Below are 25,408 nucleotides of genomic sequence, written 5' to 3' on the forward strand. Positions count from 1 at the left end.
TAAGACCTCAAACATCTATTTTTAAGCTTCTTATTATATTATGTAGTTTACTAAAGTACAAGTTGATCATCTTGAACCCTACAACAAAATCAAGCTTAAAAAACTCTAATCTCACAATAAAAGTCTAATAAATAAGAGGTATATTGTGTTGGTTATGTTAATATGTGTTAGATTATGCTTATGTTAATGTTGATTATGTTAAAGTAGAGTGTTTACAAAGATGATCTTGTGTAAATTAGACTAACAAGGAAGATCTAAACATTTTTATGTTTAGATCTTAACAAGATCATCATCCATATAATACATGAACTTTATATTAAACTTGAAAAAGATTTATGGCCAAAATAACTTTTATAAAAAAAAAAAAAAAACATCATGATGTACACTATAAAAGTGTTAAAAGTATGTTAAATTTATTTTCTAGTAAACCTATTAAAAGATTTAATAAGTGCTATCATTTTCTTATTAAAAATGTGATTAAGAATATATAAAGTTCAAAAGTTATATGGAAAATTATGTGGAAAATATTACTTGAAAAAGTAGTGCTTTGGAACTTGATTGTGATTATGGGCTTAAACGTGAAACTAATACGTTTTTAAGACGTGGAAAACGCCATAGTTTAGGGGAAATTATGGCGAAATTTTCTAAAAATCTAATCACGTTTAAAGTATAATTAACGAGGTGATTAACGGGGTTAAACGTGATTAGTGATCTTAATTGTCATTAAGAAAGTTTTAACAAAAAGGTTTAAGTCCTAAACTATGAAGGTTTTTGATAAAACAACTTATATATCTTTATAAGTTAAAAAAAAAAAAGAGGTTATTTATTATATCTATGTATATATTTTTTTAGGGAGAAAAAAAAATATATGTATATTTTACAACCTTTATTGTGTATGTGTATAAATACATGTGTATTGTGTGTATGTACTAGAGTTAGGATTCTACAAACTAAACACAAAATACACTACACATAACAAACTCCAAAAACATGTCGACGAAAGAATGTAAAATACATGAGAAAACGAATGCAAGTTATATTACACTTTGACATGAAGCGCGGATAACGGACAATCGGACCTCGGGCGAACCGTACAAATAATATATATATTTCGACCAAATAATATATATGCATATAACACCAAAAAAAAAAACCGACGCGAAATATCAAATAAATGTCATAACGTATAAATGCGTCGCCATCGGCAACGGTCACCATATCGACACGACACGGGGTGGATACTTATCACGGACGACACGCGGGCGTTCCGGACAATAAAATACATGGTAACGACTCCTACGACGAACTCTAAAAATAATACATTTTTAGACATGAAATATATATATATTTAGACGCCAAAAATTTCGGAAAGTGTAAAACGAAAATCGCCAAGTGTGCACATATACCAATATATATGTATGCGAATACATATAAAATGCACTCAAAATACACTTGTAAAAATACAAGAATACTTGGTTTGATAATGGGCTAGTAAAAGCCCATTTATTTAATAAGTTGGGCTAAGCCCATTAACATGTAAAATGGGCTAGGCCCAAATGCACTAATAATATGGATTAAGCCCAACAACTTAAAAGACATGGGCTAAGGCCCACTGAAAAATACATGTATATTTTTAATAAAATATATTGTAAAAATACATTACAAATACGGTTTACCTACACGTAGAAATACGGTATACCACACGTATAAATACGGTATACCTGCACGTATAAATACGGTATACATACACGTATGAATACGGTATACGTATACATATGAAATACGCGAATACATAACGATGTACTCATATACACTTGTTAAAGTGTACACTCACAATGAATACCGTACACGTACATTAACATATATACAACGTTAAAAATAAATATTTTAACAACTATATCTTAAAAAGATATACATATACATATATATTTGTGAAACAAATATATACCTAAAACAAACCGATCATACGTATACCTGTGAATGACGTTCACCGAACTTAAAGATATATATTTTTGAGGAATATATATTTCATACAACAAACATGCGTCGTGCACGGCACAAAGACGCTATTGGACTCGGTCCACTTATACTTGTACGACACAAGGACTTATACATGCTATACCCGCATATACTCGTGCGAAGCACGGATACTTACAAAGGGCGATGCCCGTTCTAACACATTATGAACTCAAGAAGTGTATATATATATATAATAAAACGAACATACAAAACAAATGTCAACATATTTAAAATGCACAAGGGTTCCATATACAATAATGTTCAAGATGAGCAACGTGTACATAAATTAACATAAACCCAAGTGTCTAATGAGTTAGAGCACTTGTAGGTTATTACGCGCTAATTGGATACCCGAATTGCCAGCATACATACGGACGCAAACTTGTGAGTTCATGTCCCCCTTTTCTTTTAAACGTTTTTGGTTTTACAACTCTCGGGGGGAAATACATGTTACTATGGTATGGTTAAGCAACAAAATGAATTAGTAGATCATGTGCGCATAGGCTGATACTTAAAGCACCATTAATCTTGTTTAAGACCACGGAACAAAGGGGGTAGATCTATCGGGTACAGGGCGAGCCCCACTCATGGGTCCTTGTGTGGCCACATGGAGTTTCCTTTGTTACCCTCGCCGGGTGGACCGGTACTAAATCGCTTACGGGTTGGTGGCTTCCTATGTCGGCACACATATTAATGTCCTAGCTACACATTAATGATCAACATGTTCATTTACGCTTTACATACCAGATTTCGATACTTGAACTTTCAAATGTTTTACAGATTCATTTGATGATTACGAACTTAAAACACATGAACTCGCTCAACTTTTGTTGATGTTTTCAAACTTACATGTATTTCAGGTAACTAAGTGGATCTTGGTGCAACGAATTATGAAGTTTCAAGTTTACTATGAAGACGATGTCATCCGTATTTTGGAGGGTTTGATCCATATATTCCGTCTTCGAACGGGACATAGGATGCAAAACCTCGTTATTTCAAAAACTTTATTTTGAACAAGTCTTGTTTGTAAAACTTATAAACTTATGTCGTCTTTTGCTACAAAACAACTTATGACTTGTATCTTTACATTATGGAATGGATGAACATCGTGTATGTTTTATATCATATAGTTTGTTTACTTACATCGTATGCTGTGGAAACCGATCAAGTCACACTACGCGCTTCCGCCTTTGACACGGGTGTGACAGGTTGGTATCAGAGCTTCGATTGTAGTGAACCAGGATTCCTTCTCGAGTCTAGTCTACAATCACTAGGATCCTCTCATGAAAACGGATTTACAAAATGCATGGTTTTCATTGCATACACAAAGCACAAGATCCACTACCCAAAACGTATTTCAAAAATAAATAAATAGATAATGTCCTCGCATTGTTTAGGCGACATTAATTGGGGCTTAGTCTATGTGGGATAGACTTGATAAACTAGATCGACTCACACAACTTACGTGGTTATATTTGACAAACATATAATTGTACATACATATATATATAATAAATAATGAGATTATTTATTGATATATACATACATGTTGTACGGATTATTTTTGCCTGGGTACTATAGCTTCATCTGCTAGTATTGGTGGTTACGACGACCCTGACTTTATGGATACCTCTTTGGACTAGTTCATGCACTTTGCGGAAGACGTCCCTGTGGAGGACGATGTTTTAGCCGCACCACTCCTGTTCCACGAAAGCATCATTATTGGCCATTCCGATGGCGATCATCGCGTAGCGATATTGCCAAATGTTGCGATCCACTTAACTGTTGCTCCCTTTATTATGGAGTTATTTAATGACGAGGACGAGATCCCCACCTTGCAGCTATAGGTTGAGACTCTCTGTAGGGGAATCTGGAGATGGAGCGTCATGCTGACGCAATGCCATCATCACCCCTAGCCTACCATCCGCCATCTATTCCACTACCACCATCATCACCACCACACCATACCTCACCTGTTGACCTTGACATCTTCATTAGAGCACACGTCTTAGCGCTCTAACAGCAGACGAGTGCCCTTTCTTGCAGTATTTGTTTTTAAGCTTGGGGAGGAGCGTACCTATCTTCGTAGTCTAATCTTCCCTACCCCTCTCCCATCCCCCTACCCTTAAGGTATTTATTTGCAAGCACTTATGCTTAGGACTAGAAGACCCACTCTTGAGGGATATATGAAGACTATGTACTAGCTACGACACTTGAAGACCTTGAAGAACAATGTGGAGAAAAATATTTTGCCACTTTTATATATATATAAACTTGCATGACCGGGGTAATGTAGCCTCGTGCCCTTTTGTTTTCTTCACAAAACAATGTATCAAGTTGTCGATATATATATATATATATGAAAGTTCAGTATTATATTTCCTTTATTTGCACATTGTGCTTTATTCTATGCGTGATTGATTGGTTGTGGATCATTGTTGGGTTGGATGGTGTGATGATTAGTATTTATTTTTTTTTTAGCCGACAATATTTATCATTATTAAATATTTGTCTAACTCGTTCCTTACTTTTGTGTGGAAGACTATGGCACCAAAACGGAGGAACCTTAGGCGCGACACCTCAGACCCTATGCCTACTACACAGGCAGAACTGAATCAGCTCCTTGAAGAGCGAATCTCGCAAGAAATCGCCCAATATGAGGCCAACCGCAATGAACACAGTGGCGGATCTGGTGGAACTGGCGGCCAAGGTCAGGGAGGCACATCTGGTGGCAACGCCACAAATGGTAATAGAAAGTGTTTTTATAACAACTTAAATGTTACATCTCCTATTCTAATCGTGCGTTCTCAGGTTTGTCGTTTATATAATATGTCTATTCAACGTTTCAGGGTGCACGTACAAACAATTTCTCGACTGCAAGCCTCTCAATTATGATGGTACTGGAGGTGCAGTGGCATTTGTACGATGGACAGAGAAAACTGAGTCCACTATTCGCATGAGCCGATGCACTCCTGAACAGACAGTGGTTTACGCTACAGGGCTATTTGTGGACGAAGCTCTAACTTGGTGGAACCTTCAGGTTCAAACTCTAGGAGACGTTGCAGCCTACGGGCTAACTTGGGAAGAATTAAAGGAACGCATGAGAGAAAAATATTGTTCTAGAGCTGAGCTGCAAAAGCTGGAGACAGAATTTTGGCACCTTGAAATGGTAGGTGCCGACGTTTCAGGATACACCCAGAGATTTCATGACTTATCACGAGTGATTCCGTATATGGTCACTCCGGAATTCAAAAGAGTCGAACGATACATATGGGGTCTTCACCCCGAGATCAGGAGTCTAGTTAGCTCGGCACAACCTACCACCATAACTCAAGCTGTTACCTTAGCAGTGAGCCTCACTGAGGAGGCAGTGAGAATGGAGAAGATTCCTGCGAAGGGTTCGGAAAAGAAAGAGACTCACGTAGAGTCTACTAGTGGTGGAAAGCGAAAATTTTCACACTCCAACAAGGGTATGCGTGTGAACAACAACGACGGCACCAATGCTAACAAACGAAGGGAAGTAAACCCACCAAGAGGTGGCAAGGCTTTCACAGCAACCAACGAAACTAGGGGTAAAGGCTATTTAGGCACCCTGCCTAAATGCGACAAGTGTAAGTATCATCATGAGGGCCGTTGTGCAAAGTGTGATAAATGCGGTAGGATAGGCCACTATAAGGAAACATGCTGGGTAGGAAGGGGAAAAGGAAACACAAACCGTGGAGGAAATGGTAACAACAATCAAGGTAGAAATGACAACGGGAATGGAACTGGAAACAGAAATGGAAACAACAATGGCAACGGAAATGGAGCTGGAAAGGGGCAAGGATGCTACAACTGTGGTGACAACGGGCATTATAGGAAGGATTGCCCTAAGGAAAACCAGGCTCGTGGGAGAGCTTTTGTGATCGGAGCCCGAGATGCACGACAGGACCCGAACGTTGTTACGGGTACGTTCCCTATAAACCAACACTGTGCATCCGTTCTATTTGATACTGGCGCAGATTTTAGTTTCATATCTATAGAATTTAAGAATATACTTGGCCTAGATTCGAGTAAGCTAGATGTCCCGTATTCTATAGAATTGGCGAACGGAAAATTAGTCGAAGCGGATGAGGTTATTAAGGGTTGTACACTCGATCTTGGGGAGCGAAAATTTTCTATCGACCTTTTACCCGTTGGGTTGGGTAGTTTTGACGTAGTTGTCGGAATGGATTGGTTGTCCGACAACCGGGCGGAAGTAATTTGTCATGAGAAAACTATCCGCATCTCACTCCCAAATGAAGAAACGCTTGTAATTCATGGGGAGAAGCTTGAGACACCCCTACGAATCATTACATGTATGAAGGCGCAAAAGTGTCTCCGAAAAGGCTGTATAGCTTTCCTCGCCCACGTAGTCGACAAGGAAACCAAAGAGCCGAAGCTAGAAGACATCCCTGTCGTGAAAGAATTTCCAGAAGTCTTTCCAGAAGACTTACCTGGACTGCCTCCACAGCGCCAAGTGGAGTTTCGAATTGATTTGTTGCCAGGAGCGGCACCAGTGGCGAAATCACCATATCGGTTAGCTCCGTCAGAAATGCAGGAGTTATCTACTCAACTGCAAGAGTTACTAGATAAAGGATTCATTAGACCGAATTTCTCACCTTGGGGAGCTCCGGTACTATTTGTTAAAAAGAAAGATGGTAGCTTTCGCATGTGTATAGATTATCGGGAATTGAACAAACTTACTATTAAGAACCGATACCCACTACCGAGAATCGACGACTTGTTCGATCAACTACAAGGCTCAAGTTATTACTCCAAGATTGACTTGAGATCGGGATACCATCAGTTGAGAATACAAGAAGAAAGCATCCCCAAGACGGCTTTTAGAACTCGTTACGGACATTACGAGTTTCTCGTTATGCCATTTGGCCTAACAAATGCGCCAGCGGTGTTCATGGACCTCATGAACCGCGTGTGTAAGCCGTATTTGGACAAGTTCGTGATCGCATTTATTGACGATATCCTAATATATTCACGGTCAAAGGAGGAACACGAACAACATCTAAGAGCTATATTGGAGCTTTTAAAGAAGGAACAATTGTACGCGAAGTTTTCTAAATGCGAATTTTGGATTCGCGAGGTGCAATTTCTCGGACACGTGGTGAATGAGAAAGGAATTCATGTCGATCCGGCTAAGATCGAGGCGATAAAGAACTGGGAAGCGCCTAAGACCCCCACCGAAGTACGACAATTCTTGGGATTAGCAGGCTACTACCGAAGATTTATAGAGAATTTCTCAAAAATTGCTCAACCGCTAACGTCCCTAACGCAAAAGGATAAGAAATTTGACTGGGGCGAGAAACAAGAGGCGGCTTTTCAGATACTGAAAGATAAACTTTGTGACGCACCTATTTTATCCTTACCTGACGGTACCGATGACTTCATGGTCTATTGTGATGCATCGCATCAAGGTCTCGGTTGTGTGTTGATGCAACGGGACAAAGTCATCGCGTACGCGTCTCGCCAATTGAAGGTGCATGAGAAAAATTATACCACGCATGATCTTGAGTTAGGTGCGGTGGTATTCGCGTTAAAGATCTGGCGTCACTACTTATATGGTACTCATTGTACAATCTTTACAGATCACAAGAGCTTACAACATATATTTGATCAGAAGGACTTGAATATGCGGCAACGACGATGGGTCGAATTATTGAACGATTATGACTGTGAGATAAAGTATCACCCGGGCAAGGCGAACGTCGTGGCGGACGCCTTGAGCCGCAAGGAACGTGCAAAACCTCTGAGGGTGCGGGCCTTAGAGATGACCATACAAACCGATCTCACCTCTCGGATTCACAATGCTCAACAAGAAGCGCTTAAACCAGAAAATATACGAGCCGAATTTTTACGAGGAATGGAGGCACAATTGGTGCCAAAGGAGGATGGAACACTGTACTTTATGGGACGAATTTGGGTTCCATTATTCGGTGACCTACGAACGATTATACTAGACGAGGCTCATAAGTCAAGGTACTCTATACATCCGGGATCGGATAAAATGTACCAAGACTTAAAAGGATTTTATTGGTGGCCTAAGCTTAAAAGTGACATTGCTACCTATGTCGGGAAATGCCTTACATGCGCCAAGGTTAAGGCGGAATATCAAAAGCCTTCAGGATTACTGCAACAACCTGAAATTCCCAAATGGAAATGGGAATAAATCTCGATGGACTTCATTACTAAGTTACCCCGAACCTCAAGAGGTCACGACATGATTTGGGTAATTGTTGATCGACTTACAAAGTCCGCACATTTTCTTCCGATCAGTGAGAAGGATAGCACTAAGAAACTGGCTGAAATATACCTCAAAGAGATCGTGGCACGACATGGAGTCCCTGTTTCTATTATATCGGACCGAGATGGTTGGTTCGTGTCAAGGATATGGCAATCATTTCAAAAGGCCTTTGGATCACAACTGAATCTTAGTACGGCCTTTCACCCTCAAACGGACGGCCAAAGTGAACGAACGATACAGACTTTGGAGGACATGTTACGCGCTTGTGTGATGGATTTGGGTGGAAATTGGGATACCCACTTGCCCTTAGTGGAGTTCTCATACAATAATAGTTATCACACTAGCATTCAGGCCGCCCCGTTTGAAGCTTTGTATGGACGAAAGTGTCGATCCCCGCTATGTTGGGCGGAGACCGGGGATAAACAACTCCTTGGTCCGGACTTAGTTCAGGAGACCACAGACAAGATCATTCAAATACGAGACCGTATCAAGGCGGCTCGCGATAGACAAAAGAGCTACGCAGACAAGGGGCGCAAACCATTAGCTTTCGAGGTCGGAGACATGGTATTGTTGAAAGTCTCGCCTTGGAAGGGCGTAGTAAGGTTTGGTAAACGTGGAAAGCTGAACCCACGCTACATTGGACCTTTCGAAATACTGGAAAAGATCGGAACAGTTGCTTACAAATTGAAACTACCAGAAGAGCTTAGTAGTGTACACGACACGTTTCACGTGTCTAATCTCAAGAAAAGTCCTACTCAAGAAATGGTCGTCATCCCAGCGGACGAGATACACGTTAACGACAAACTCCAATTTACAGAGGAACCTGTTGAGGTTACAGACTGGAAAGTGCACAAGACACGGAGGAGTCGTAGGAAGTTGGTTAAAGTTCGCTGGAACTCGCGTCACGGACCCGAGTATACGTGGGAACGTGAGGATCAAATAAAATCCAAGTACCCTCACCTGTTTCAAGACTCCCCTGCAACCGGTAACACGACTTGAATTTCGGGACGAAATTCTTCTAACGGGGGGAGAATGTGACAACTGGCAAAAATAATGGTAATTACGTACAACTTAAGCACTTGATTTAACGTTTAATTACGTTCATTACGATTCAATTATTGCATGATTAGGTCGTACAAAGTCTAAAAATCATACGACATGGTTAAATATGCTAAACCATATTGAAACATTCACTGCGTCACGAGAAAACTGCAAACTCTGTCCTAATATGTTGGCAAAATGCTGAAAACACTATTCACCTGAACACGTTATTCATGCCAGCAAGTTCCGAAAACTGTCTGAACGAGCGACGAAGGGCATGAACGCACTTTATAGACGCCATAACCTCTACGATAAATTAAAACCATAGCTCCCGGTATTAAACTATAACTTTCATATAACACCCGATATCGAACCGGTGAGCGAACTAGTGGTATTTTTACCATCCAAAACTTATACCCAATATACTAGTAAACTAATTAAACTTTATTTAATACCCTAAACTATCATTAACCCCTAATTACACTAACTAGATTAATTACCTAAATATCTAGTAACTTAACATTTATTTCACATGTTTTAATTCATTAAAAAAAGGGGGCCATATCTTGTGACCATACTTTCGGCCATAACCCCATAATCTCCACTAGATTGATTTAATGAAAAGTATGGCCTTGATTGATTTATTTGACTAAAGAAAGATTGTATGTTATAATTTACCAATGTCCATAACATTCTCACATTTTCTTACACTTCAAAAGTTGCAACATCTTCTTCTTCCTTCCCCCACAAAATCTCGGCAGCCCAAACACCCCTATTTCTTTCCATTTTCATTCACTAAACATCCCACATTAAACCATTTTAAACAATTATAAGTTCATCCAAAGTATAGACAAGCATGGAAGGTCATTAAGGAGCACTTTGGAGCTTTTATCTTTCTTAAGCTTTGCAAAATTGTAAGACCTCAAACATCTATTTTTAAGCTTCTTATTATATTATGTAGTTTACTAAAGTACGTTGATCATCTTGAACCCTACAACAAAATCAAGCTTAAAAAACTCTAATCTCACAATAAAAGTCTAATAAATAAGAGGTATATTGTGTTGGTTATGTTAATATGTGTTAGATTATGCTTATGTTAATGTTGATTATGTTAAAGTAGAGTGTTTACAAAGATGATCTTGTGTAAATTAGACTAACAAGGAAGATCTAAACATTTTTATGTTTAGATCTTAACAAGATCATCATCCATATAATACATGAACTTTATATTAAACTTGAAAAAGATTTATGGCCAAAATAACTTTTATAAAAAAAAAAAAAACATCATGATGTACACTATAAAAGTGTTAAAAGTATGTTAAATTTATTTTCTAGTAAACCTATTAAAAGATTTAATAAGTGCTATCATTTTCTTATTAAAAATGTGATTAAGAATATATAAAGTTCAAAAGTTATATGGAAAATTATGTGGAAAATATTACTTGAAAAAGTAGTGCTTTGGAACTTGATTGTGATTATGGGCTTAAACGTGAAACTAATACGTTTTTAAGACGTGGAAAACGCCATAGTTTAGGGGAAATTATGGCGAAATTTTCTAAAAATCTAATCACGTTTAAAGTATAATTAACGAGGTGATTAACGGGGTTAAACGTGATTAGTGATCTTAATTGTCATTAAGAAAGTTTTAACAAAAAGGTTTAAGTACTAAACTATGAAGGTTTTTGATAAAACAACTTATATATCTTTATAAGTTAAAAAAAAAAAGAGGTTATTTATTATATCTATGTATATATTTTTTTAGGGAGAAAAAAAAATATATGTATATTTTTTATAAAATATTAATCTATGGTAATCAATTATTAATCTATGGTAATCAATTATTAACAAAAAGACCCAAAACGTCAAAAAATGACATGGAAAAAGCGATGACGCCAAAAGAATTAACTATGTGACACAAAAAAAATTAATTCAACGAGAAGAAATCTGAGAAAAACAGTAAAACGCCAAGTAATTAATGATTCTAGATAACGCCAAAATTATCTTCCACGCAAAAAATAAACCAGCAAGTCAAACGCGAAAATAGGGAAAGAAGAAGAATACTAAAAAGACAAAAAAAACCCTCGGACCCTGATCATGTCCCACGCCACGTGATGGGCCAGGATGCGTTCTCACCGTTCTCATATTTTTTTTCCGTTTTCTCCTGAACTCGTTTCTCTCTCTCTCTCTCTCTATATATATATATATATATATATATGTATATATATATATATTGTTAGTGAAGCAACATGAATATTAACTTTATTTTTATAAAAATATATAGCTTTTTTATTATTTTTTATTTAATATATTATAATAATTTATTATTATATTTACTTTTAATAACATAATTTTAATTTTTTTCCTTTTTTAAAATCATGTATTTCCTTTATCATTTTTTAATAATTTTTTTTTTCATTTTCACAACATATATTAATTTATGATAAACTAAATCGTTCTAATGGTTTGACTTTCTAAACAACATGTTTTATTTTCAAATCACGTTTGTTTTACAATATCATTTGCTCGGTTTCGCTGTAACGCGCGACTTAAAAAAACTAGTCTTTATTATTTAATATTACGATTTTATATTGAATGAATATCATATTTTACCAAATTTATAAAATATATATATAAAGAATTCTTCTTATATTGAACTAATTTTGTAAATTTATACTCATAAAATTTTCTTCAACATATATCAATAACTGACGAGAGTCAAGAAATAACAAGATGACTTTATAATAATTCATTTGATTACTATATATATTAGATTAATAAAACAATTTAACATAGTACCTCTTTTCTGTATTGAAAATTTGTATTATATTGTATTATATTATATTATGTATTAAAATTTGTATTGTCTTTTATTATATTATATATATTATACAGTGAGCCTTTATCTTTATACCAATTTTCAGGTATTGTCCTTTATGTTCAAAATTGATGAGTTTTGTACTTTACGTTTTCAAATCATACACGTTTTGTCCTTTAGCCCTAACCCAGTTAGATTTTTCTGTCAAATATGGTCATGTGCAATGCACATGAGGGTAAAATTGTCTTTTCACCCTATTCTTTAAAAATACATATAAAAGAAAAAACTATTATATATCATAACATAAAGCCCTATTCTTCCCCAAATCAATCCCATTTCAAAACCCTAATTTTCTTCAACAATCTGACTTGAACATGGTATTCATTAACTATCATCAACAACCGCCATCGAAGTTTATATCAATCCGCTGATCCTGACTTATTTGCAAAAATGGAAGGGTAAATCAGGAACCGAGTTGGCTGAAGATGATGACTTCTTTGATTGTAGTACTTTAGGTAAATATGGACTTAAACATACAGACTATAACCGACATATAAGACTTTTTATAAGATTTCCACCAAATATAACAATACTATTTTTTTTTCTGGTGATTGTGAATCTATATAGCACCTGTTGATAAATACTTGAGAATTGTGGCGATTCTCTTCAATAACCTGTAAAAAAACTTAGAATCAATAGGAAGTGTCCAAGTCAGATTGTTGCAGGTTGTTATTGAAGAGAAATTAGGGTTTTGAAATGGGATTGATTTGGGGAAGAAGAGGGCTTTTGTTATGATATATAATATGTTTTTTCTTTTATATGTATTTTTAAAGAATAGGATGAAAAGACAATTTTACACTCATGTGCATTGCACATGACCAGATTTGGCAGAAAAATCTAACTGGGTTAGGGCGAAAGGACAAAACGCGTATGATTTGAAAACATAAAGTACAAAACTCATCAATTTTGAACATAAAGAACAGCGCCTGAAAATGAGTATAAAGATAAAGGACAATCCTTGATATTAACTCTATATTATATTATATTATATTATATATTTGTAATGTGTGGAGTTAGAAGTCGTAGTCATCTAATTTCATTTAAACTAGAATTGAGACCCGCCGTAATGCGTCGAGGATTCTTTAGTTGTAACTAAGTCGATTTAGGACCCGCACGTTATGTTAAACCTGTCAAATGGGAAAAAAATAGACGATGTAAAAACGTTCACCCACACACGCACGTTGCGTCGTGTTAACTCGCAAAATTTAGAACAAAACGTAAAAACGTTAAACCAAAGACGCACGTTGCGATGTGTTAAGTCACAAAATTTAGAACCAAGCATAAAACGAAAAATTTGCGGAAAATGAAAACTATGAAGGATCAAAGTTGAAAGTAAAAAAAGTTGCGAGGATAGATTGCAAAAGATAAAAAGTTTTGGGTTAAAAGTAAAAAAAACAACTAGTTTTGGGTTAAAAGAAATTTATGGAATACTTTTTGGTGAAAAGTAAAAAAATCAATTTTTTTTGGAAAACCCAAAAGCCAAGGTCACGACAACCATATGCATAACCATTTTTTCTTTAGAAAACCCCCAAAGCACACCCCGCGTTGTGGCGGGGCGTAAAACGGTGTCAAATAGTACGAATGTCACATAACCGTCATCGACCACCAACACTGACTCGACCTAGGATCTGCGTGTTGCGACGAACCTGTCAAACATGAAAAAAGAGAGGTAAAAGCGTTGAACCACACATGCACGTTGCGCCGTGTTAACTTGTAAAATTTGAAACAAAACATAAAAAGGTTGAACCACACTTGTACGTTGCGTTGTATTAAGTCGAAAAATTTAGAACTATATGTAAAACGAAAATTTGCCAAGATGAAAAGTATAAGCGACAAAAGTTGTGAAGTTAAATTGCAAATAATGAAAAGTTTTGGGTTAACGTTAAAAAACAAATTATGTAAGGTTAAAATTGCAAAAGCTAAAAACCTTTGAGTTAAAAGTAAAAAATCAAGTTTAGTTTTGTGTTAAAGTTAAAAAACAAATTATGTAGGGTTAAAATTACAAAAGCTAAAAACCTTTGGGTTAAAAGTAAAAAATCAAGTTTTTTTTTTAAAAAAAAAAACTCACAAAACACAAGGTACAAGTAGTTATGCATAAAAAACTTGCTTATATATATGTATAGGATTAGGTTCAAACGTGAACAATTTCTCCAGCGTGAACTGCGTGAACTAATCTGGGCCCTTGATTTTTATGATCTTGAGATTTTAAGTGAATGGCATGATGGTAATTATTTGGTTATTTGTTACTATTTAATTAAGAGAATAAGGGTATATGTGTAATTTTCATATCATCTTGATTGCATAAATCCCACAAAAATCTCTCTGTATTTATATTTCAAAATCCCACAAAAAATCTCTCTCTCACATGTAAAAATCCTTTTAAAACTTCAAACCCTATCTTCCTCATATCTTCAAACACGCACACAGGCAGACACCCACTTTTCATCTCGTTCATCTTTCTACTTTCCCTCTTGATTACACCTCCGGCAACTGGAGTTACTCCGGCGACACCTCCGGTCGTCGCACACCCAAACAATCTTAACACCTCTTCCCCCTTATCCACTATACCCACCCCCCGTAACCCCTTTATCTCGTGGTTCCCTGCCGGAGATCGGCTCCCGGCGGGGCTTATCCGACAATATACCCCCGACACCCTCTTATGTTCGTACACTATCCCTCGTACCAGAACACACACCCACTTAACCTACTTGATCTAGAGAGAGAATCTGAGAAGGAATGGAGCCACCTTGTGTGGCGACGGAACCGGAGAAACGACAGATAGAGAGAGCTGAAGCAACGCCACTGCTATGGCGGTGGTGGTGGTACTTTTATTCTTCTTCGACGAGATTTTCCGGTAAACACTCCTCCACTCTTCTTTACTTCAGATCGACAAAGTGTTGGTTTTTTTTTGTTTCTTTCATTTGTTTTTCCGGTAATTAAGGACGTTGAGGGTGCCGTTGATGATGACGATGATGGTTACAGACGGCGGCAGCAGAACAGATCTACCGCCGGTGACGTCAGCGGTGGCGAATCTGAATAGATATACCGGCGAAGCTGAACAGATCTATCGTCGATTACAGGTATACCGGCTCAATCTGAATGGGTGTTTATTTTGAAGAGTGAATTAGGGTTTAACATAATTTTGAGTTAGTTGATATTTCAATTTAATATTTTGTTGAGTTAATAAAGTTAAATGTTGCTGATGAGATCGCCGGTTCGATTAGGACTGGTGATATCGGTCTGTTTCATGTCGGCTAGGTTCTGATTTGCTACCGGTTTTAACGACTTAACCTGTCAATTGCACATGGCTGACACCCCTGTTTCCAGACACACCCTTGATGCGCTACAGTTATCGTCCTCAAAATTACTCAGACACTAATATCAACTTTCATTTGTTGCAGGGTTGTAATGATTTCAGTTTCTTTTCAAGTCGAAACATTAAGGTTGCAATGCCTGTTGGGAACTATACTACATCGAGCATGAAATTCAGGTACTAGTCTATTTCTAACCAGAACTACAGTTTTGATGTGTTATTTGAATGGACTATAACTATACACCGTCATTATTAGATGTGTCATTAGTTTTTTCACTGCTTTAAGGCGATGTACACATGTGTATTCTGATTGTGCTTGTTTTTAAGGCGCTGTACACATGTGTATTCTGATTTTTGCTCGGGTTTTAAGGCGCTGTACACATGTGTATTCTGATTTTGCTCTGTTTTTAAGGCGCTGTACACATGTGTATTCTGGTTTTGCTATGTTTTTAATGCGATGTACACATGTGTATAGCGTCTGTTTTTGTGATATCTCATATTTTTTTTGTGTATTGAATGTGTAAAGTTGTTGATGTACACTTATGAATTATGCAAAGTACTAATTGCTGAGTTTTTTATGTTATTATAGTAGACGTCGTAAACGAGGAAAGTGGAGATGGAAGGTCGATAAGGATGATTCACGTATGAGGTCGATAAGGATGATTCACGTATGTTTGTTTGCTTGGTCGATAAAGATTATTCAGCATACAACGCGGCGAATAGTTGTAAAAGACTATGTCTTTTTTATTTTTCCGATTATGTTGCGTTTATTGTTTTCACGAAACTGGAACTTGTAATTGTATGTTTTTTTGGTTTGGCAAACATTATGGAAATTGTTATGTGTATTCTGATTTTGCTCTGTTTTTAAGGCGCTGTACACATGTGTATTCTGGTTTTGCTATGTTTTTAATGCGATGTACACATGTGTATAGCGTCTGTTTTTGTGATATCTCATATTTTTTTTGTGTATTGAATGTGTAAAGTTGTTGATGTACACTTATGAATTATGCAAAGTACTAATTGCTGAGTTTTTTATGTTATTATAGGAGACGTCGTAAACGAGGAAAGTGGAGATGGAAGGTCGATAAGGATGATTCACGTATGAGGTCGATAAGGATGATTCACGTATGTTTGTTTGCTTGGTCGATAAAGATTATTCAGCATACAACGCGGCGAATAGTTGTAAAAGACTATGTCTTTTTTATTTTTCCGATTATGTTGCGTTTATTGTTTTCACGAAACTGGAACTTGTAATATGTTTTTTTGGTTTGGCAAACATTATGGAAATTGTTATTTCCTTAATATAAAATAGGTTTACAAGTTTTGTTTATATGTATGTATTATGTAGCTAATTATACATATGTACCATGCTGAGTACACATGTGTACTGTTCAATTCATATCAAAGTACACATGTGTATACCGTTGAAATATGAAGGTTACGTGAATCTTAAAAATCATAATCCGAATTCTGGTGGTGAAATCTAAAAAATAAAAATGAAATAAAAGATAATGTGGATAATGAATTTAAAATAGGAAAGACGTAACTTATTTCAATTATTAAAATAATGATTTAAATCTAATTTTTTATATAATTACAGTTATACCCTTAACAACTAAAAAGGAAATCAATGGTCCAGATCAGTTCACGCAGTTCACGCATGGGATTAGGTTCACGCTGGAATATATATATATATATTTATATATGGAATAATAATTAATAATAATAAAGAATGAACACGGTCAAAACTCAAAAAATAATATTTGATTTCAAATCTCCGTTGAACGTCCGCAAGGGTACTACTGCGGCTGATTTTTTTTAAATTTATTAGCATTTAATTTTGTATTTTGTTCATGTAATTAAGTCAAGTAAATCTTGTGCAATGTATGCAATTTGATGCACGTTTCGGTTTCTATTTATTAACTACGATTCGTTCGTATCTGTTGAATTTAATTGAATCTTTTCTAGGATTTAACTTTTGTCTATTTATACATGAAACTCAAGTGTGTTTTAGAATGCATGGGTTCAATGTCTCATGAGGAACACACCCGTAGATGTAGTAAGACTACCGGTGACTGTGGCGATGATAGATTGTCGAAAAAGTTGAAGCATAACAAAGTGTCACATAGAGGTATGGGTGTGGCTCAGCTTGAGAAGATACTAGAGGAGCAGCACTGTGACAACTCGTAATTCGAACCTACTTCTGTGTAACGTTACGTGCTTATGTGAACTATTACGATTATTAAACGTTATGATTTTGTGCTTTGTGTAATGTGATGAATGTATGTATATATTGGCTCAAACGCACAATACGAACCGATCGCACAACACTTACTGGAACGCACAAGGCCAATTGGGCCACACCTTGTAATCGGACCAAAGGGGCAGCCCGTGATGGGCCGGCCCACTCCTTTTCTACGCAACAAGAACTCACCCTTGAGTTTTGTTTTCTCATTTGTCACAACTCTCAAACAAAACACACAACCCTAGCTCTTCTCTCTCTCTCCCTCTCACGAACCGAAGGCAGCCACCCTTCTCGAAGTTCATAGGATTCGGATCTTTCCTTGAAACGGTTAGTGCCCTATGTTTTGTTACATGTTACTGTGATCCATGTTTTGATATGATGGTTAGTGTGTAGGCATGATTATCGTATGTGATGTTCTTGTTAATCGGCTCACATATAGGTTGAATGATAATGATCATGAAATCGGCTTGTTATGAATCGGATTTGCATGATATTAACCAAGAGCCGAACACTTAGAAATCGGCCATGATGAAGTATAAACCGGATGATTATTGTTCATGTTGGTAGATCTTTAGGGTTCATAAGAATCTGGAAAATATGTTTAAGAATATTGTTCATGATTAGGGTTCTTATGGGTTAGTCTATAATTGCCTTGTTTGATCGATAATTGATTAGTTTTGAAACTGTTAGATGTTAATTGATAGCATGTTAAATTGGAAACTGATAAATTGTTATAACCGAATTGCTTGATTTGTGGAATGATTGAACCGGTCGCACAAGACCTCTTGTACGATCAAGAGGTCCACTCGCACAAGGCATCTCGGTAGCACAAGATGCCTACTCGCACAACTAGATCAGTCGCACAAGCTGATCTGATCGCACAAGAGACCCTGATCGCACAAGGGGTCTCCAGTCGCACAAGGATTGTTAACTGGACCGTGATTATAGTCCATGTTGGGCCGTTATTGCTACTGGGCCGGATCGCCCAAGATTCCACACGCACAAGACTGGTCGCACATTGTGTTTATTTATGCCGATCACACAACATCTTGTGGATCGCACAAGATGTAGCCGATCGCACAAGATGTTGGGCCACACACACAATTGAACTTGGATACGCTGTTGGGCCGGACAACCCAAATCACCATCGCACAACCTGTTCGGGTCGCACAAGGGCCATCCGGATCGTACAAGCCCGGCCGGATCGCACAAGGCTCTTGTGTGCTTTTTGATTTGGGCTGAGAATGTTATTGGGCTGATTTATTTAGTTGCACAAGTTAGATGGATTTGCTTTAACTGTAAACTGTTGCCATGATCTATACGTGATAACTTGTGTGAAACATGCGTGCTTTACCTGAACCAAACCTGACTTATATGGTAACCTTGTTAGGACGTGATTGACTACCTTTAATTCAAGTAACTTTGGTATAATCTGCCGAGCAAACCAAGGTGAGTTCATTGCATTTTCTCAAGCATGCGTTCCGGTGGTTTGGGACAACTGGTAAACATTTGGAAGGGAAACTTGGGGTAAACAACTGGAACATAGAAACAATCATCTACCAGATTGCCTGTAAGGCAATGGGGTAATTAGTTGATAGCGCTATTAGGTTTGGCACCCTCACACCGGGCCGCAAGGATGGGCGTGAACTAATTACTGGGACAACTTGTGAAATAACGCGGATATAAGACCTCCTACAGCTTGTCAAGGTTGTTTGATACCTTGACTTTGACCAATGCCTGTAGGGCATTGGGGTTAGGCATTCCCATCATTGACGCTGCATACGGTACAATAAACGAGTTAACAACGACATCTGAACCAAACAACGAGTTGATTTAACTATATCTGGTAACTTCACACGTAAGCAACACCTTGAACTCACCAGCGTAGTCTGACACACTTGTTTGCATGCTTGTAGGTCGTTAACTTTGAAGCATGGCCTTGCTATCTGGGAGTGCTGGAGTGGTCATGGATCGAGGCTCTCGTATTATCTTATATTGATACATTGGTTTAAGTGTTATTACGAAACAATTGCTATATAACTTATTATATGCTTCTGCTACACAAATTTTGGGAATTGTTATCATGTTTGACATTTTTATTGGTAATTAATAACACGTTTTATCTAAGTATTTATTATTGGTTCAATGTGATTGGTGGCTCGAACTCTGATGCGTAACACGCCTCGCGGGGTCTCCGCACGTGGTATTTTTGGGGGTGTTACAAGCACGGTGTTTTGACGCCTAATTCGGTTAAGTTCCAGCGGCCTGAGATTCCTTTATCACCGCGGTTTCCGCCCAATCGCCACCCTTTGATTTCAAACACATCAATTTGACCACAGTCTCAAAGATCACAACTCCAACTACCATGTTCTTCATCAATGGTTGGTAGTATTTTATTTTATTTATTTATTTTTTAGTTTAGTTAGAACGGCCAAGTCACACGCCTATTTGAATATAACACTAGACTACAAGTCCTTTGGTGGTTGGTAGTCTTTCTGAGTTGTTATATTTTGTTGACATAAAAATGGGAAAGGTTATAATCTTGTAATATTTGTTACCATTTATTTAATTTATGTTTAAAACTTAGGGGGTGTTTGTTTTTTTGTGAAAAGATCTTCAGAACTTTTTATGTCTGCCCCACGCAGACCGCGCAGGTATTTGAGTCTGCAGTGTGTTTGTTTTTTCGAAGACCTTTCATTAAAAAAGGTCTGCGCGACCTCTTTTTGGTGCAGACATGGATCAAGGTCTTCATACCTCTTATTAAATGGGAATGGATTGTTTTGTGTTAAGAAGTTAAAAAACAGTCTTCTTCTTGCAGACTGCAGAGGTTTGATCCACCTCTTCAGCTACAGATGCCCGCAGATGTGGTCCACAGACTGCAGACATTTTATCTCTGAAAAAACAAACAGCACCTTAAAAATTTCATCTTTCTTATTACTTACACACTTGGATGATACCTTTGGTGTGAACAGATGGTTGGAATGAAGAGATCATATCCTTTTACATTGGAAAATATCCCTCCTGCTTATCTTTCTCCAATTTCTAAACCAGATAACACAACTTCATCTAGCAGGTAACAAAAAAGTTTTATTTATTGATGCATTAGATGTTTGTTTTCTAAAATTTTAAGAATTTTTTTAGCAATTGTACTTTAAATCTTCTTGCAGAGAAAACCCTTCAAGCTTGGGATCCATAAAGAATCAAAAGACCAAGAAATTTGTTAACGAAAACTTCGATCTTGCTAAAGATTTTCTTACATTGGCTCCACCTCAACCTTCACCCCCTTCACATTCAAGATTTAAAGAGAAGTTGCAACCTTCATCTGTAAGAGAACTAACCAGACCATATTATCAAGTAAGTTCTCTTTCAACAGTTCTTTTCTAGGCTGTCAATATGTCAAGTCAGACTGGTTGCGTAACAGGTTAAAATGGGCTAGTCCAGTTGCGACTCGCAAATGCTTTCTTGTTTTGTTTTTACAGAAGATTTTTTAAATAACGATTGTGTTAAACATAATTCGGGAAACAATATAAATTCGAAACTTCGAATCAAACAGATTAAGAAATATGCATTAATAGTATAGACTTTGGTGACTTTCAACCCGTTTTACCTGTCCCTCTTTTAGCTATTTTCTTATTTCACCCTTTCGTAATAAATCACAAGATTCACAACCCACATCAACCGTGGCCTGTAGCTTCTTTCTCTCTAGTTTGACTTTGACTTTCTTTATGGTTTGACTTTTCATTTAGGGTCAAACAAGAGATGCATTTGAAAAAGAATGGTCAAACCAACAAGCATTGCATAGTTTCTTTCCAGCAACAAAGGCTCAAGGAAATAGCAATGTTGAAGTAGGGGAACATGTTGATCTCAATTTGAAGCTATAGAAGGCTGGCTAACCAGATTCTTATTCATGATTTATTATTTTTTTTATTATCTATTGTTGTTGGCAGTTTTGCTCTTGTTTTTTCCCCTTTATCTTTCAAATTTAAATCTAGTTTCTCTCTATGGTTATTGGTATACCAACCTCTGTATTCTTTTGTTCGTTATAAACTAGTCATATTGAAATTTAAAAATAATGTTGTCATATGTTTGGGCGGCTTAAAGGAGAGTGAAATAAAGGGTGTTGTACCCCACTTCTATAGCGCCCCTGTTTTTTTATTTTATTTTAAAAAGAAAATTATATGTAGGTATTTCGAGTTTGGGGACCGTTGGTGGTGAAGTTTATGCTATATAATTATGCAAATATGTTTATGTACAAGAATCACAATATAGAAAACAAATAACTTTTTATGAAAGGGCCCCAATTTTATTATTGCTTTTAAGTCCCTAAAAAAACTTGGTTATATACAGCGACGAACCATCTACAATAGTATGTAATGTCATGGGCCAAAGCTCATAAAAGTGCATCTTTTATACATGTGGGACGGACTATTATAACCTTCCCGCCTTAAATATAAGATGTCACAAGATGGACTCGCTAAGCCTACACACCAAGAACCCATACTCTGAAGATGCATGAGCCGCATTCATCGCATCCCATGCCCACAATAACAGGCGAGCCTGATAACCTCAGACCTCAACTTATAACCATTATGGAAGTTATAGTAGATAGAACACAAGAGTGAGATACTTTGCAAGATAAAATAATATAATATTGAATGATAAAAAAAAAAAATACATCAAGGTCCCATTATGTAGGGAAATCTAAATTTCTAAGTCTGGCCAAATTTTCAAAATTACAACCTATCAAAAAATAGTTAATTACACGGTTGGTTGACCGATCTCAAAGGGTCAGTAAAAAATACAACTAATACTCAATCCCTAATACTTTATTAGATGGCATAAGTCAGGTATCGAACCACGAGGAGTACAATGAAAAATGTTGTTGTTTAGTTGCTTCTTTAGTAAATATGAAATTGTATAAAAAAGACAATTGATTGTTTGAGAGTTGTTTAAGATCTGGGTTAACAAATTACTTTAGAAAGTTATAAACAGTTGGAAGGAGAAGTGATTCCTCCGGGGTAGTGGTGCACAAATCGGGTTTTTTTTAAAAACCGGGTTTCGGGTAGGATCGGGTTCGGGTAGGATCGGGTTTTTTTTAAAACCGGGTCGGGTCCGGGTCCGGGTTTTCTACCAAAAATGTATACCCTATATACCCGGGTTCGGGTAGGGTTCGGGTCGGGTTTTATAAAACCCGGGTATTATAATACCTTATTTCCGGGTTCGGGTCCGGTTCGGGTATTCATCAGGTAGGGTTCGGGTATGCATCGGGTTGGGAAAAAACCCGCACCGGGTATTAAAAAACCCGCATCGGGTTGGGAAAAAACCGCATCGGGTAGTGCGGTTGTGGCTGGAGAAGGCTAGACGAGTGATGCAGGTGGCTGGAGAAGGCTAGACGAGTGATGCAGGTGGCTCAAGCAATTGCATGTTGAGCCGAAAAAAATCAAATGAGAACAACCAGGACCAGCCATGCATTGTCACGAGATTTAGTGGGGTTTTGGTTTAGTTCTTTTGGGCTTTGAAAAAAAATATGTGGATTACATAATTTTGTTTATCATGAGAACTAGAAACCTAATACTTAAACAAGATTCATTACATCAAAGTGCATACATAATTTTGTAAAATCATAAGAACTAGAAGTCTTAATGCATACATAATTAAACAAGATTACATCAAAATCGGGTTTTTTTAAACCGGGTTTCGGGTATAAACCGGGTTTCGGGTATAAACCGGTTCCGGGTTCGGGTATTTATAAAACCGGGTTTCGGGTATAAACCGGGTATAAAAAAAACCGGTTCCGGGTTCGGGTTTTAGATCAAATATGCATACCCGGTCCCTACCCTACGGGTAGGGTCGGGTTCGGGTATAAAAAACCCGGGTTTTATAATACCCGGTTCCGGGTTTTTTTTTCGGGTCCGGGTCCGGGTTCGAGTTTTTTGTGCACCACTACTCCGGGGTTTAGTTTTAAAAGAAATGTTTGAATCAGAAGGCCCAAAGAAATGTTTGGGTAGCGCTGGATGATGCCAATAGGGAATTAAAGGCCCTTCTTGGGCTAACAATTCAAATGTTACTTTTGTAATACCTTAGGCAAATCTCATATTATTATGTTATGTTCCGTAAATGAGAGAGATACTGGCTGAGCCACAAGGAATGCCTCGTCACAGATATCACCAACGTGTTTTAAGCGCAGTGACTTCGATGAGAGGCTAACTCCATAGCTAAGCATCCTCGAGTGGAAGCAATCCACGGACTTGGGAAGTTTCCACTTAGGCAAGTAAAAACAAATCCACAAGCTCTTAATGGTTAAAGTGGGGCAATATTGGTTGGTATGAAAGGCCATAAGTTAAAGCAGCAACAACAACGGGTTCGCTTTAGCGGTCTGTTGGGCGGACGAGGGGGAGAAGCGGACCGGGGCGTTGGAGGAGGATGACTCAGCTTGGTCCGCTCAAGCGGACTTGGTTCTGGTGGATCCCATTGGACAGTTGCAAATAAAATAATTAGGTAACGACTAGATTTTTTAATAATTAAATAAATAACATCCAACCCAACCTAACCCATTCACTATATATACACCCATATAAATTACACATCTCACCCAAATAAATACTCTCAACCCCCCCCCTCCAAATAAATACTCTCGACATTCTATTTTAATCACAATGAGCTCAAGCGATGAAGAGACCACGCAACACTTGTGTGCAGTGGATACCACTAGTGAAATAAAAGCCACTCAACCTGCACAACCACCTCCCGACCTTTTTTATGTGAGTATGCTTAATGCTCAATTCATGAACGTGGTCATGGAAACGGTGGAGTTGTTAAATAAAGACGACGTTGAACAGATGAACTTACAATTATATCCTTCGGCGCGCAGCGAAGAAAGCTCGAGTTCCAGACGAAGGAACAAGGGGAGGCACAAAGAAATATATACGGGCCGAGCTGAAGGAGACTCGCGTCTATGGAACGACTACTTTGCATCGCAACTTGTGTATGATGAAGTCAGATTTAGACGTCGTTTTCGAAAGAGGCGTTCACTTTTTCTTAGAATTGTAAATGACCTATCTGGAAACTATGAGTGCTTCTCACAACGTATGGATGCAGCAGGCAGAGCGGGGCTACCTTCGATTCAGACATGCACTTCTGCCATACGTCATCTAGCATACAGCACAAGTGTTGACGCTAGGGATGAGCATTTGGTACTGGGTACCGGTACCGGTTCCCATTTTCCTCTACCGGTACCGGTATTTATGGGTAAAACACCGGTAAGTACCTGTACCGGTACCGAACCGGTGTATTCGGTACGAGTGCCACTTTTCTCCGTTTTTCAATATCGGTACTTTCGGTACCGGCACCGGTTAAGTACCGAATGGGTACCGTGTTCATCCCTAGTTGACGCAACCGATGAGTACGTATGGATTGGTGAAACTACGGCCATGAAATGTTTAAGGTATTTTTGCAAGTACATTTTTAACTATGTACTTGAGAAGGCCTAATGCAATCGACATGCAACGGTTGTTAAAGGCTCATCAAAGCTGACACAACTTACCCAGAATGCTTGGTAGCATTGACTATATGCATTGGAGGTGGAAAAATTGCCCCGTTGCATGGTAGGGGCAGTTTACTCGTCGTGATCATAGG

General features: G+C 37.6%; 1 protein-coding gene across 1 annotated transcript; it reads left to right on the forward strand.

The window, feature by feature from the left end:
- Nucleotides 1-4,563: 4,563 nt before the first annotated feature.
- LOC110923989 lies at nt 4,564-15,255 on the forward strand. The gene is made up of 3 exons (XM_035979817.1): nt 4,564-4,765; nt 4,869-6,457; nt 15,157-15,255. The coding sequence occupies exons 1-3, from the start codon at nt 4,564-4,566 to the stop codon at nt 15,253-15,255; spliced, it is 1,890 nt and encodes a 629-aa protein (XP_035835710.1).
- The last annotated feature ends 10,153 nt before the right edge of the window (nt 15,256-25,408 follow it).

This window comes from Helianthus annuus, chromosome 11 (genome assembly GCF_002127325.2).
Source record: "Helianthus annuus cultivar XRQ/B chromosome 11, HanXRQr2.0-SUNRISE, whole genome shotgun sequence".
NCBI classification, from domain to species: Eukaryota; Viridiplantae; Streptophyta; class Magnoliopsida; order Asterales; family Asteraceae; genus Helianthus; species Helianthus annuus.